The 13,479-nt window shown below is 45.8% G+C and overlaps 1 protein-coding gene across 4 annotated transcripts in view; it reads right to left on the bottom strand.

Moving 5' to 3' along the window:
* Positions 1-13,479, bottom strand: part of LOC144673347 (NACHT, LRR and PYD domains-containing protein 3-like) — a 66,547-nt gene that overhangs the window by 5,488 nt on the left and 47,580 nt on the right. The window contains exons 8-11 of one of the 4 annotated variants that reach the window (XM_078535242.1): positions 7,940-8,110; positions 5,058-5,228; positions 2,806-2,970; positions 1,261-1,425 (exon numbers count right to left, since the gene is read on the bottom strand). In XM_078535242.1, coding sequence (XP_078391368.1) covers positions 1,261-1,425; positions 2,806-2,970; positions 5,058-5,228; positions 7,940-8,110 — 672 coding nt within the window. The remainder of the gene's footprint in view (positions 1-1,260; positions 1,426-2,805; positions 2,971-5,057; positions 5,229-7,939; positions 8,111-13,479) is intronic. The other 3 variants (XM_078535239.1, XM_078535240.1, XM_078535241.1) reach the window with 3 other exon arrangements.

Below are 13,479 nucleotides of genomic sequence, written 5' to 3'. Positions count from 1 at the left end.
GGAATTTTGGAAGATCACAACCAATGCATCTACTATGTCTGCAGCCACTTCCTTTAAGACCCTATGATGAAATTCATCAAGTCAGGGGACTTGTCAACCTTCGGATCTAATAGTTTCCCTAATCCCTTTTCCCCAGTAACCCTGATTGTTTTAAGTTCCTACTTTCTTTTTACCTCTTGATTTTCAAGTATTCTTGGGATGTTTCTTGTGTCTTCTACAGTGAAGAGAGACACAAAATGCCTGTTCAACGCTTCTGCCATTTCCTCATTGTTAGTTTCCCGGCCTCATTTTCTAAGGGACCTATGCACACTTTAGTATTCATTTCCGATGTAAATATTTGGGGAACCTCTATCAGCTTTTATACTTCTAACTAGCTTTCTCTCATTCTCTGCTGATAAAAGGCACTTTTACTATGATGTCATTAATTAATCCAGTCTCATTGAACATTCCCAGGTCTAAAATAGCCGTTCTGTGCTGTCACTGGAACATACTCACTAGGAAACTGTCTTGAATACACTCTATGAACTCATCTTCCAGGCAACCTTTGCCATTCTGCTTCATCCAATATGTATGAAGATTAAAAAAACACGCAATTATTGCAGCACCATTCTTACAGGCACCCAATATTTTTTCTTGTATATTTTGTACGAAAGTGTGAAGGTATTAGGGGCTTATAAGCTATTCCCAAATGGACTGCTGCGGTTCAAGAAGTCAGCTCACCACAACTTTCCCAAGGACAATTAGTGATGGGCAATTAATGTTGGCCTAGGCAGTGATGCCTGGATCCCATGATTGAATTAAAAAGTGACATGTTACCTTGGCTAATTCATATTTTTACTCAAACTAATTCTGCATCTTTATCTTCTGAACTAAGGTCATCTCTGACTACTGTACTCATGTCATCAGTTATTAACAGAGCAACCCCACCACCTTTTCCTCGCTTTTGCCATCTAATCACTTTACTCTTTTTTGCAAATTAATGGCCACAGTGACCGGGGACAGACACTCAACTCGGAGGAGGAGGGGAGACCTCGCAACATTCCCCTACACCCGAGACACAAAGATCTTTGGGACTGGCATCCCATAGCCTAGGGTTCAGAGAGAGAGAGAAATAACATGAATCAAACTAAATGTTTCTTTTTATTCATAGCTAACACTAATAATAATGGACAGTGTTTTTCAATACTAGTAACAGTGCTCAAAATATATTGTTAAATATTCAGTTATTCTAAGCACAATCTCACACTGACTAGTACTTACTGCAGTTTCTGCATTTTACAGTCCGATCCCCTCAGAGCTACAGACAGTCGTTTCACTCCTGAATCTCCCAGTTTGTTATAGCCCAGGTTCAGATCTGTCAGTGAGCGATTAAAAACAGAGGCAAGATCCTCAGCACAAGAATCAGTCAGTTTGGTGTCCCATAGACTGGGGGGTGGGGGGAGGGTTCGAGAGAGAAAAAATAACAGGAATCAGAATAAATTTCCAGTTTTTTTCAAAGAACGTAACTAATTAAAATAATAATATACAGTGTGAAACATTCAAGAAACACAACTTCAAAACATAAAAGCAATCTATAATTGATGCTATGGGTGTGAAATATAAAGGAATGTTCTGTAAATAGTCAGCCTGGGAGACAGGATCTGTGAAGGGAGAAACAGAGCCCAGAGTCCCGCAGGCGGGCGCGTGCCTGACCCAAGCAGGTGGGGAATTCGCGCGTGATGATGTCGGATGAGCGTCCTGATGTCATCGCGCACTCGTGCGATATTTGGCTTGGCGGGCACGCGCAAATGTTGAAGAGCTCCCGCGGACAATGAAGTGGGAAATTAAACCCATTAACATCCCAATTGTCAGCGGGTTTTCGTGGCCCCTCCAACCTGAGGTTGGCGGAACAGCCAATCGACCAGGCGACCTTTACATTCTTGATGAAACCTCATCCAAGGGAGGGATGAAATCTCCGTTAGGATTTATAATAAAAATAAATATCTGGGGCCTGTTTTTTTTGTAAGGCCTGTTTTCAGGTGCTTGATTTTGCTGCATGGACAGTTCTGCAGCACGTTTGCGCTTTATTTTATTATTTGGAGGACTGCAGCTCTCTGAGGCATCTGTCTGCCTTCAGGGAGCTCACTGGAAGCGCTCCCCAGCACTTACAGTGAGGTCAGTGCCGCCCTCTTCCCTCCCCCAGCGGCAGTGCTGAGCCTTTCCCCGGGTACGCTTCACACTGGCTGCCTCTCAATTGGCCAAGCAGCGTAAGATCATGGTCGCGGGGCTGATCGGGCAGAAGCACATTTCACATCCGCTCCCAGGCTCCCCGATCGTGCACCCGACAAGGGAAAAATTCAGGCCGGGTTAATGCTTCAGTTTGATGAGCTTACATTAGAACTGGGAAAAGCAGCGTCTTGACAGGTGTTAATTGACAGTAAATTGGGGGAAGGGGGGTATTGTAAAATGGAAGTGCACCGATTATTAACGTGACAAAACTGGTGAGGGTAGAAAACAAATCACGGGACTCCACACCTTAAACACGTGTCACTCGTGTGTGGACATGGAGGGAGGATGGTAAAGGAATGGAGTTTGTGACAGGGAGAAAGATAATGGCTGTGAGGTCAGTACACAGTGTTAGCCTTACAGCCTTATATGTGACTAAGGATACAAGTGAACTTGGTCAAAAGGTCTTGCCCTCCCAGCCACTGGCAATGCCCAGGCAGCAGCATTGGCTGTCAGAAGCTAATACTAGTAACAGTGCTCAAAATACATTGTTCAATATTAAGTTATTCTAAACACAATCTCACACTGTCTGGTACTTACTTCAGTTTCTGTATTTTACAGTCCGGTCTCCTCAGAGCTACAGACAGTCGTTTCACTCCTGAATCTCCCAGGTTGTTATAACCCAGGTCCAGATCTGTCAGTGAGCGATTAAAAACAGTGGCAAGATCCTCAGCACAAGAATCTGTCAGATCGGTGCCCCATAGACTGGGGGGTGGGGGGAGGGTTCGAGAGAGAACAAATAACAGGAATGAGGATAAATTTCCAGTTTTTTTCAAAGAATGTAACTAATTAAAATAATAATATACAGTGTGAAACATTCAAGAAACACAACTTCAAAACATAAAAGCAATCTATAATTGATGCTGTCGATGTGAAATATAAAGGAATATTCTGTAAATAGTCAGCCTGGGAGACAGTATCTGTGAAGGGAGAAACAGAGCCCAGAGTCCCGCAGGCGGGCGCGTGCCTGACCCAAGCAGGTGGGGAATTCGCGCGAGATGATGTCGGACGAGTGTCCTGACGTCATCGCGCACTCGTGCGATATTTGGCTTGGCGGGCACGCGCAAACGCTGAAGAGCTCCCGCGGACAATGAAGCGGGAAATTAAACCCATTAACGTCCCAATTGTCAGCGGGTTTTCGTGGCCCCTCCAACCTGAGGTTGGGGGACCAGCCAATCGACCAGGCGGCCTTTACATTCTTGATGAAACCTCATCCAAGGGAGGGATGAAATTTCTGTTAGGATTTATAATAAAAATAAATATCTGGGGCCTGTTTTTTTTTGTGAGGCCTGTTTTCAGGTGCTTGATTTTGCTGCATGGACATTTTTGCAGCACATTTGTGTTTTATATTATTATTTGGGGGTCTGGAGCTCTCTGAGGCATCTGTCTGCCTTCAGGGAGCTCACTGGAAGCGCTCCCCAGCACTTACAGTGAGGTTGGTGCCGCCCTCTTCCCTCCCCCAGCGGCAGTGCTGAGCCTTTCCCGGGTACGCTTCACACTGGCTGCCTCTCAATTGGCCAAGCAGAGTAAGATCATGGTCGCGGGGCTGATCGGGCAGAAGCACATTTCACATCCGCTCCCAGGCTCCCCGATCATGCACCCGACAAGGGGAAAATTCAGGCCAGGTTAATGTTTCAGTTTGATGAGTTTACATTAGAACTGGGAAAAGCAGCGTCTTGACTGGTTTTAAGTGACAGCAAAATGGGGGGAGAGGGGGTTGCAAAATGGAAGTGCACCGATTATTAACGTGACAAAACTGGTGAGGGTACAAAAGAAATCACGAGGCTCCACACCTTAAACCCGTGTCACTCATGTGTGGACATGGAGGGAGGAGGGTAAAGGAATGGAGTTTGTGGTGGGGAGAAAGATAATGGCTGTGAGGTCAGTACACAGTGTTAGCCTTACAGCCTTATATGTGACTAAGGATAAAAGTGAACTTGGTCAAAAGGTCTTACCCACCCAGCCACAGGCAATGCCCAGCCAGCAGCATTGGCTGTCAGAAGCCTGTCAGCCTCTCTGTGGAGAGCCCCTGTCATTCAGAGTTGACTCCTGTGCTGCCGTGACTCAGTGGGTGCAAGCAGGAAGCATCCCTGTGTCTCCATGATGGGCAGTCAGGCTGACACCAGCGTAGGCTCGTGTATGTCTTTGATGGGTGAGTAACAATGGACAGTTACGTGCTTGTAGAAGAGAGCACACAATGTCCTGGAACGATCCAAGAATAGTGCCTACATCCAGATCTTGTCATCCTTAAACCAATGGACGATGAAATGCTGGAGCTGGGAGATTGGAAGTAGGGCGGGCAATCACTGACGGTGAGATGGTTGTGGAGCTGAGAGAGTGAATGGCCTAATGGATGGACACAGGAGAGCCTATGGAGACCATAAAACATAGTGATCATGTATCAGTCCCTAGTCACATGGAGTAGCACGAAGGAAATATTGGAATGTGCATTGCCCTATAATCACTCTTCTCAGTCTCACAAATCAAGGGCTGTGATTGGGGGCCGGCCGTCCACCTCTGAGGAGGAGGAGGGGACCTCTGGCTGCACCGTCACGTTATTCCCCGACACCCTCAGCACAAAAATCTGTTGGACTGACATCCCATAGACTGGGGGTTAGAGAGAGAGAAATAACAGGAGGCAGAGAAAACGCAGTTTCATTCTCATGAATAACATTATCACTGACATTAATAATAATGGACAGTGTTTATTTATTTATCTAATAACACTTTTGAAAATGTACTGTTAGACATTCAGTTATTATCAACATAATCGCACACAGTTTGGTACTTACCCCAGTCTCTGTATTTTACAGTCCAAGTTCCTCAGACCCACAGACAGTAGTTTCACACCTGAGTCTCCCAGTCGATTACGCCCCAGGTCCAGATCTGTCAGTGACTGGTTTGTACTGACAGCAGAGGAAAGATCCTCGGCACAAGAGTCTGTGAGATTGTTATTCCTCAGACTGGAGATAAGGGAGAGAAAACGAAAAGGAATCAGGGTAAATCTCTGGTGTCCAAGGGAACACTATTAATGACAATAGTAATGTAGTGTGAGACACTCCATTATATAGAGGGAAAATACTATTGATGATGAAAATCCAAAATATAAATAAAAAATGTTGGAAATACTCAGCAAGTCAGACACTATATGTGAAGAAAGAATTAGAGATAACAGTTTAAATTTTAAGCTTACCCGCCAGGGGGGTTTTAAGCAATGGGTGAGAGTAAAATTTTTGGGCTCAGTTTCCCACCAGCCGAGACCTCTCAGCGATTGACGCTGGGGTGGGCGGGGTCTCAGACGGGCCACCTGCCCTCGCCCCAGTTGAGGCCCTTAAGTGACCAATTATTGATCACCTGAGGGCCCTTTCCCACCCAGCCTCAATTTTTAGGTTGGCGGGAGGAGTTCCTGGATCTGGTGGAAGCCCAAAAATAACCGGATTCAGGCCTTTGGCGGAAGGGGCCGGGGGCGGGGAGGTGTCTTCATCAGAAGCCCCCGTTTAACTTCGGGAATCCCCCATCCTGTCCGCCTCCAGCTGCCCCTCCAAGGTCTTGTGGCCGCAGGACCTCCCTCCAACCCTCAGTCCGCCTCTTCCCTAACATCCCATTCGCCTACTGTCCAGCCCCCAGGCCTCCCCTATCCTCCCCATCCTGAGACCCTCAAAACTTACCTTTTCCTGGACTCCCAGGACTTAGGCTGTGGGGAGTGCATGCAGTCTCAGTCCTGTCCACAGCAGCTTCTGGCACTGCATGAACTAGAGAACTGCCGGCAAATCTGATAGTCTGACAGGTCTCAGAGACAGGACTTCCTCCCAAGTGAGGGGTGGAAGTCCTGCCTGCAGCCAATTAACACTCATTGGAGCGTGAAATCTCCATGGGACAGACAGTGTTGGAGGAGATGTGTTCCCCACCGAATCTTTGGATGGCGGGATGGGAAACACCACCATCCTAAAAATCCTGGCCCAGGTTTCAGTTTGTTGAGTCTTCATCAGAACTGGGAAAAAAAACAAGGACTTGACAGGTTTTAACCGACAGGGAAATGGGGGAGAGGGAGGTAAGAAAGGAACAAAATGGAAGTGCAGGAGTGATTAAATGACAATTGGATGATGGTGCATGAAGGACAGCAATCATTAACTCCGGGTGTGAGACTTTGCTTTTTGAGAGCCAAGTTGCAGCATGAAACTTGGTCAAACATCTGTTCCAGGTGACTATTAACACCTGAGTAGAAAACTGGTTTGGCGTCTGCTAACATTATAATCAGACAATGGGACAGATAAGCCTGTATGGGTCAACCATCAGCAGATGGCCTTTGAGTGTCTTGATTAAAGATCAAAAACTGTTTAAAGTGAGTGAGAACATAAGCTAACAAGATCAGCCAAGTTGGCCGCCAGACAAAGAGCAATCTCCATTTTGTGCAGAGGGCTGTATAAGTATGAACTGAGATCTGCAGTATAATACACACACCTGCAGCCAGAAACAATCACCGGAAGCAGGATCTACATCCACATCATAAGACCAGCCGAGGGGTGAGTGTAAGTGTTATATTAGCAGCTTTGGGAATAGCTAGCTCAGAGAGGGGTAGTCTAGGGACATGATGTCTCATATATATCACATGTGCGACTAAGTGTAAGCTTACTGTAAACGGAAGTAAAGTGGGAACAGTTCAGTGCAGATTGAGAGTTGATTCTGAATCACACACTTGTGTTGTTCTGTTGGGGGTTGAACCACGTCATACTCGCTGTAATTCTAGGGTCACGACCTCAAAGGGATAATTTCCCTGCTTGCAAGACACATCCACAGTATCCCCAAGTCCTTGCCCGGGATTGCTAGAGGACATGGGACATCAGTGATCAGGGGATGGAGTTTGTGGTGGGGATGAGGATAATGGCCGTGAGTGCTGCACACAGGGTGAAGCTTACAACTTCACTTATGGCTTATGATGAAAGTGAAATTGGAAAAAAAGATCATTCCCACCCAGCCACTGGCAATGCCCAGGCAGCAGCATTGCCTGTTAGAGACATCTCAGCCTCTCTGGAGGGCCCAGTTGATTTGTGACGACCGAATGGCTCCATGCTGGAGACATATCTGTGGTGTCATGATGGACAGTCAGGCTACATCAGCTTAGGCTCATTCCGGACTTTGATGGAAGGTGAAGTGCTGGAGCTGGGAAGCCTGGAGGCTGGGCGGCAATCACTGATGGTGAGATGGGTTGTGGAGCTGAGAGAGTGAGTGTTCAAATAGATGGACACAGGAGAGCCTCCGGTGACCACAACACATAGTGTTCATGTGTGCATCACTGTTCACACACAATAATCTGAAGGGTGTGTTGTAATGTGCATTGCCCTCGAGTCACTCTTCTCGCTCTCACAAATCAAGGACTCCTGTGACCGGGGGACAGTCCACCTTTGAGGAGGAGGAGATGTCCTCAGATGGTGCACCATCCCTTCATTCTCCTGCACTCTCAGCACAAACATCTGTGCGACTGACATCCAATAAATGGGATTAGAGACAGAAATTACGTGAATCAGAGTAAATGGAGATTTGTTTACATTAATAACTTTATCACCGGCACTAATAAAATTTGACAGCATTTATTTATTATACCAGTAACAGTGCTGACATTGTTTTGTTTTCTATCCTGCTATTATAAACACAATCGCACACAGACTGTACTTACCACAGTTTCTGTATTTTACAGTCCGGATCCCTCAGAACCTCAGACAATAGATTCACCCCTGAAACTCCCAGTTTATTATAATCAAGGTTCAGATCCGTCAGTGACCGGTTTGTACTGAGAGCAGAGGCGAGATCCTTGGCAGCAGAACCTCTGAGATCGTTATAACACAGGCTGAAGATCAGAGGGAGAAAGATAACAGGGATCAGTGTAAAGTCAGTGTTTTAAAGACCATTAATGACAATAATAATATATAGTGTGAGAAATTCAAGAAACAACTTCCATTAATCTAGAAGGCAAAATACTATCGTTGGTGTAAATCTGAAATCTAAATAGAATATGCTGGAAATAATCAGCAGGTCAGGCAATATCTGTTCAGAGAGAAAAAGAGTTTCATGTTTCTGTCAATGCGCTATCATTAGAATTGAACAAAAAAATCAGCAAATCAACAAGTTTTAAGCAACAGGGAAATGGGGTTGGGAGGGTGGCAAGGAAAGGACATTATGAAAAAGGATGATGACACAAAACAAAAGCACAGGATTCCCACGTCCTTATCCGGGTTGCTAGGGAGGGACTTGGGATGGTCAATGGCTCGGGAATGGAGTTTGTGATGGGACTGAAGATAATGATTGGAATTTTACCGGAGGCGGTGAAGGCCTGATCGGATTGTAAGTGGGTGTTTGGACGTAGGGTCAGGGTAGTCAGAGTTACGACTGCGATATTATCAGAGCTGACAGGTGGGAGGAGCCCTCGTCCACTTCGGTGGTGCAGACAGGGGACGTCCTGGTTCAGACAATGCTGGCGCCATCTGTAAAGGCAGGCAGCAGTACTTTCAAACACAGCAGCTCTGGAGGGACTAGCGAGGGAGCCCTGGTTACTGAATGAAGAGCTGAAATGGCAGAAGACAGATCAAGGGCTGCACGCTGATGAGTGCTGCATGCAGGAGACATGCATGTGGTGCCATGCGGGACAGTCAGGCTGCCACCAGTATAGGCTAGTTGTGTCTTTGATGGGTGAGTTACATGAAGATTTCTATGCTTGCAGATTAAAACAGCTGATGAGAGGGCCTGAGCCAAGATGGGTCACTGGACCCCAGATCTCCTCATCCTTACACCCATGGAAATTCAGACACATGAACTGGGAGATCTGGAGGCAGGGCGGGCAATCACTGATGTTGAGGTGGGTTGTGGAGCTGAGAGAATGAGTGTCCTAATGGATTGACACAGGAGGCCCTCTGGCGAGCAGAAAACAAACATTTCCCTAGAAACACTATTTTTTCTTTCACAAATCGAGGGCTGTGACCGGGTGACAGCCATCTGCCTCTGAGGACGAGAAGGGGACCTCAGAGGGTGCACCGTCACATTATTCCCCTCGCACCCTCCACAGGTGCAGGTACTATCACGTCGGGAGATAGTCACATTCCATTAATAAAGGAGTCACAGTCTGGTGAACAGCACAGACACGCCCAAGCAGCTGATGGAGACAGTAATGGCCAAGGTCACTCACACTCGGAGGGCTATGGGAGGGAAAGGCAATGTCAAGCTTCAGGCTGATGACATGTAACCAGCGTCTTCAACTAGGCAGCAGATGTTGGAACTGCAGCATGAGGTATGTTAACATAAAATAGCTGTGTGTAACCAGACACAAAGGATGCAGACGTCAATCCTAGCTATGAGTATTGCTGTGTCCCGGGCATCCAGTACTGAGAGATTGGTGACCTTGATCGACAGTCAATCCAGCAGTCCAACGATTGGAGATACACACTGACCTGCATGTCATCACCACCTCCATGAGCAATGGCTGGGTGAGAGGGGGTGAGGTGACTGGAGTCACCACCAAGTCCTTGGACACCCCAGGTGAGCAGGGAGTGTCCGGTGTGCCCTGAAAGTGTATAGGAGAGACTGCCTGCACCATCTGGGAGCTCCTCTCAGGGTGCTCCTGGATTTGGCAGTGGGTCCTCCACTGCTCTGACTGGAACACCAGCACCTCACAAATCTACGATAACAGAGCCGATTCCAGTATCTGTGCAGGAGGCCCTCAGTATGCTGGGGCCCTCCAGACCTCAGGGAACCAGAGGACAACCACCATGGTCATAGAAATCCTCGGAGGAGAAAGGCCAGCACCCTGCCTCCACCATAGATGACAGCGCAGGGGGAGCACAAGGCAGGAGCCCCCATCATCACTTTGAAATGTTCATCTCATTGCACTTGGGTTTTACAGGGTTATATTTTGTTGTGACATATCACCTTGCTGTTTATGTGTCTTCAATAAATTTTAAGATGTTGCATCACAAAATTAATCTTTCACCAGTATTTTAAAGAACACTACTGGGCCTTTAACAGTTCACTGGCTCCTGCAAAGGGTGACAATGGAAGGACAACACAGAATGAGTTCAATTCATTTCCAACATTTTTGCCTCATGTGCTAACGGTTCCATGGAAATGTTAAGGACATTCAAAGAAACAGCAACAGAGCTGCACAAGGTGGAAGATTAATTATATTAGATGGGTGTCTAAGTAAAGACTCTTCGGGAACACGTCTGAATATTGAATCACAAGCTTCACTTGCACATTTTGTCCAGGTGACAGTGCAGGGACAGGGATATAGTTCCAAGTCAGGATGGTGTGTGACTTCAAAGGGCACTTGCAGTTTCTGTTGCAGCTGCTGACCTTGTCCTTCCAGGTGGTAGAGGCCACGGTTTTGGAAGTTGCTGTTGAAGGAGTGTTGGTGTGATGCTGCCCCCAATGTGGGTCGGTGTTGGAGGGAATTTATGTTAAGTTGGTCAATGGGATTCTGTTCAAGCAAGCTCAATTGCCCTGGATGGTGTCGAGCTTCTTGATTGTTGTTAGAGCTGCACTGATCCAGGCAAGGGGAGAGCATTCCTTCATATTCCTGACTTGTGGCCTTCTAGAGAGTTAAGAGATTTTGGGGTGTCAGGAGGTGAGTTACTCACTGCATTATTCCCAGCATCTATGGGGTGGGAGGTGGGTGGAGATGGTGGTGGACCGGTGGTGAGGTTAGATTCTCTGTTGTTGGAGATGGTAATTGCCTGGCTCTTGTGTGGTGCATTTGTTATTTGCCACTTATCAGGCCAAGCCTACAAATTCTCCAAGTCTTGCTGCACAAGAACAAAGAAATAGGAGCCGGAGTAGCCTGCTCAGACAATATGATCATGGATGACCGAGGGTTTCAACTCCACTTTCCCACCCACTCCCCATGTTGCTCAATCCCATGAGGGACAAAAAACCTGTCCCTCTCAGCCTTAGAATAATTTATTCAACGATGGGGATCCACAACCCTCTGGGATAGAGAATTCCAAAGATTCATAACCCCTTAAGTGAAGCATCAGTCCTTAAAGATCAGTAGCCTATACTGAGACTGTTTCCCTGCAGACAGAAGTTAGGGAGCTAGGTAAGAAATTAGCAAGCGCGGCCTGAAAAGCAGTAATCTCTGGATAACTCCTCGTATCCCACACAAGTGAACACAGAAATAGGAGGGTAAGCAGATGAATTAGTGGCTGGAAAGATGGTGCAGGGGAAAGGGATTTAGAATTACTGGGACTTTGTAACCAGTTCTGAGGGAGGTGGGACCTCTACAGGTCAGATGGATTGCACCCAAGCAGAGCTGGAACTGAGTTCCTGGTGATTTGCTCCTGGTATTGAGGAGGGTTAAACTAACTTGGCAGGAGTGTGGGAACCAGGAGATAATATCAGAGAGGAATACCAAGGAATGCTGGGAGAAATTTTAGCGCTAGAATAGGAAATAGTAAGTTATTAAGTCTGTACAAAGTAAGGGAGAAGATAATAAAGTATAAATCAGGGTTACAGAGCATGTTTGTGAATGCATGGAGTGTGGTAAATAAGATTACGGAGTTCCAGGTACACGTGTCATGTGGAAATATGGTGTGTGGCAGTAACAGAGGCCTCACTCAGCCAATGGCAGGGCTGGGTATTATCTATTCCTGAATATAGGGTATTCAGGAAAGATAGGAAAAGGAGAAAATGGAATGGGGTGGTGGGAATGATTAAGCAGAATATTTCAGTGCTGGAGAAAGGGGATGATCCAAAGAGATCAAGGACAGAATTTATATGGCTAGATCTATGGAACAAAAAAAGGTGCAATTACAGCGCTAGTCTATAGGCTACCAACTAGGGGAAAGATGGAGAAGAACAAATTTGCAAGGAAATTCCAGAGAGGTGCAAGAATTATAGAGTAGTTATAATGGGGAACTTTAATTATCCAAATATAGACTGGTATAGTATTAATGTGACAGGCAGAGAGGGGCAAGAATTCCTAGAGTGACCAGGAAATTGTTCTACAGCAGCGTGTTTCCAGTGTGAGAAAGGATGCACAGCTTGACATGATTCTTTGGAATGAGATGGGTCAAGTGGATCAAGTATAAAGGAGTGATCACTGTATCGTAAGGTTTAAGCTGACTATGGGATAAAACAAAGAACAGTCCGGCTAAGAATAATTAACATGGGGAAAGCCAATTTTAATGGTCTATTAATGGGTCTGACTCAGTTAAATTGGACTGTTTGAGCCAATAATCTTCAGACATGGCTGGCCTCCCCCATTGAGGATGGGAATATTGGTCGAGCCTTTTCCTCCAGTGAGCTGTTTAATCGCCCGTCACCATTCACAACTGAATGCGACAGGTGTACAAAACTTTGATCTTATCGGTTGGTTTTGCGATCACGTGCATATCCCATTAGTTGGCATGCAAGTTGTCCTGGGTTGTAGCTTCACCAGTTTGGCACCTCATTTTTCGGTGCACCCAAGTCTAAGTCATTAACACATATCAGAAAATGTAACACTGCTCGTCCTGAAGCAACCGGTGGAGAGCTCCACTGTCTGCTTCCTCGAACTGAAAAACAACCATTAACAACGATATTCTGTTTCCTGTCATTCAGGCAACTTTATATCCATGCTGTCACAGTCCCTTTTATTACTTGGGCTTTAACTTCGCTGCCAAGCTAATTATGTGCCTATTAATAAGTTTTATTTTAAATAACACTATTCCCATTAATAATAACATACAGTGTTTATGATTCAGATTATTAAATATGGAAATTATTGTCATTGGCAGCTGCTCCTTGAGCTCTTGCTGCCCAAGTCTGTTCGATAACACTCCTGTGAACTGTCCTGGGACAATCAACCATATTAAAGCTGCTATATGAATGAAAGTTTATGTTGTTGTTGATGACACCATGACTGATACTAATGATACCGTACAGTGTTCGACATCCCGTTATCAGAAACAACATCTCACACAGTTTCTGAATTTTACTGTTGGGTTATTGGGAGCCACAGACTGTGATAGCTTATTCATTTTGATAGTTTATTAACTGCCTTACCAATATATTTATGGAAGTTTTACACTTCTTATTACAAACTGAGAAGCTTTCAAGTTTAAAGATCTATAAACTGAAGGTCTAATTAACCTAAGCTAAAAATGTAAGAATACAATATGGGGGGGAATTTTACTGCACGGGAGGGACTGTAAAATAGGATGGGCCGTTCACAATCCATTGACTTCGGGG

The sequence above is a fragment of the Cetorhinus maximus genome, unplaced genomic scaffold (assembly GCF_964194155.1).
Source record: "Cetorhinus maximus unplaced genomic scaffold, sCetMax3.hap1.1 HAP1_SCAFFOLD_347, whole genome shotgun sequence".
NCBI classification, from domain to species: Eukaryota; Metazoa; Chordata; class Chondrichthyes; order Lamniformes; family Cetorhinidae; genus Cetorhinus; species Cetorhinus maximus.
This window is presented reverse-complemented; position numbering and strand designations above follow the sequence as displayed.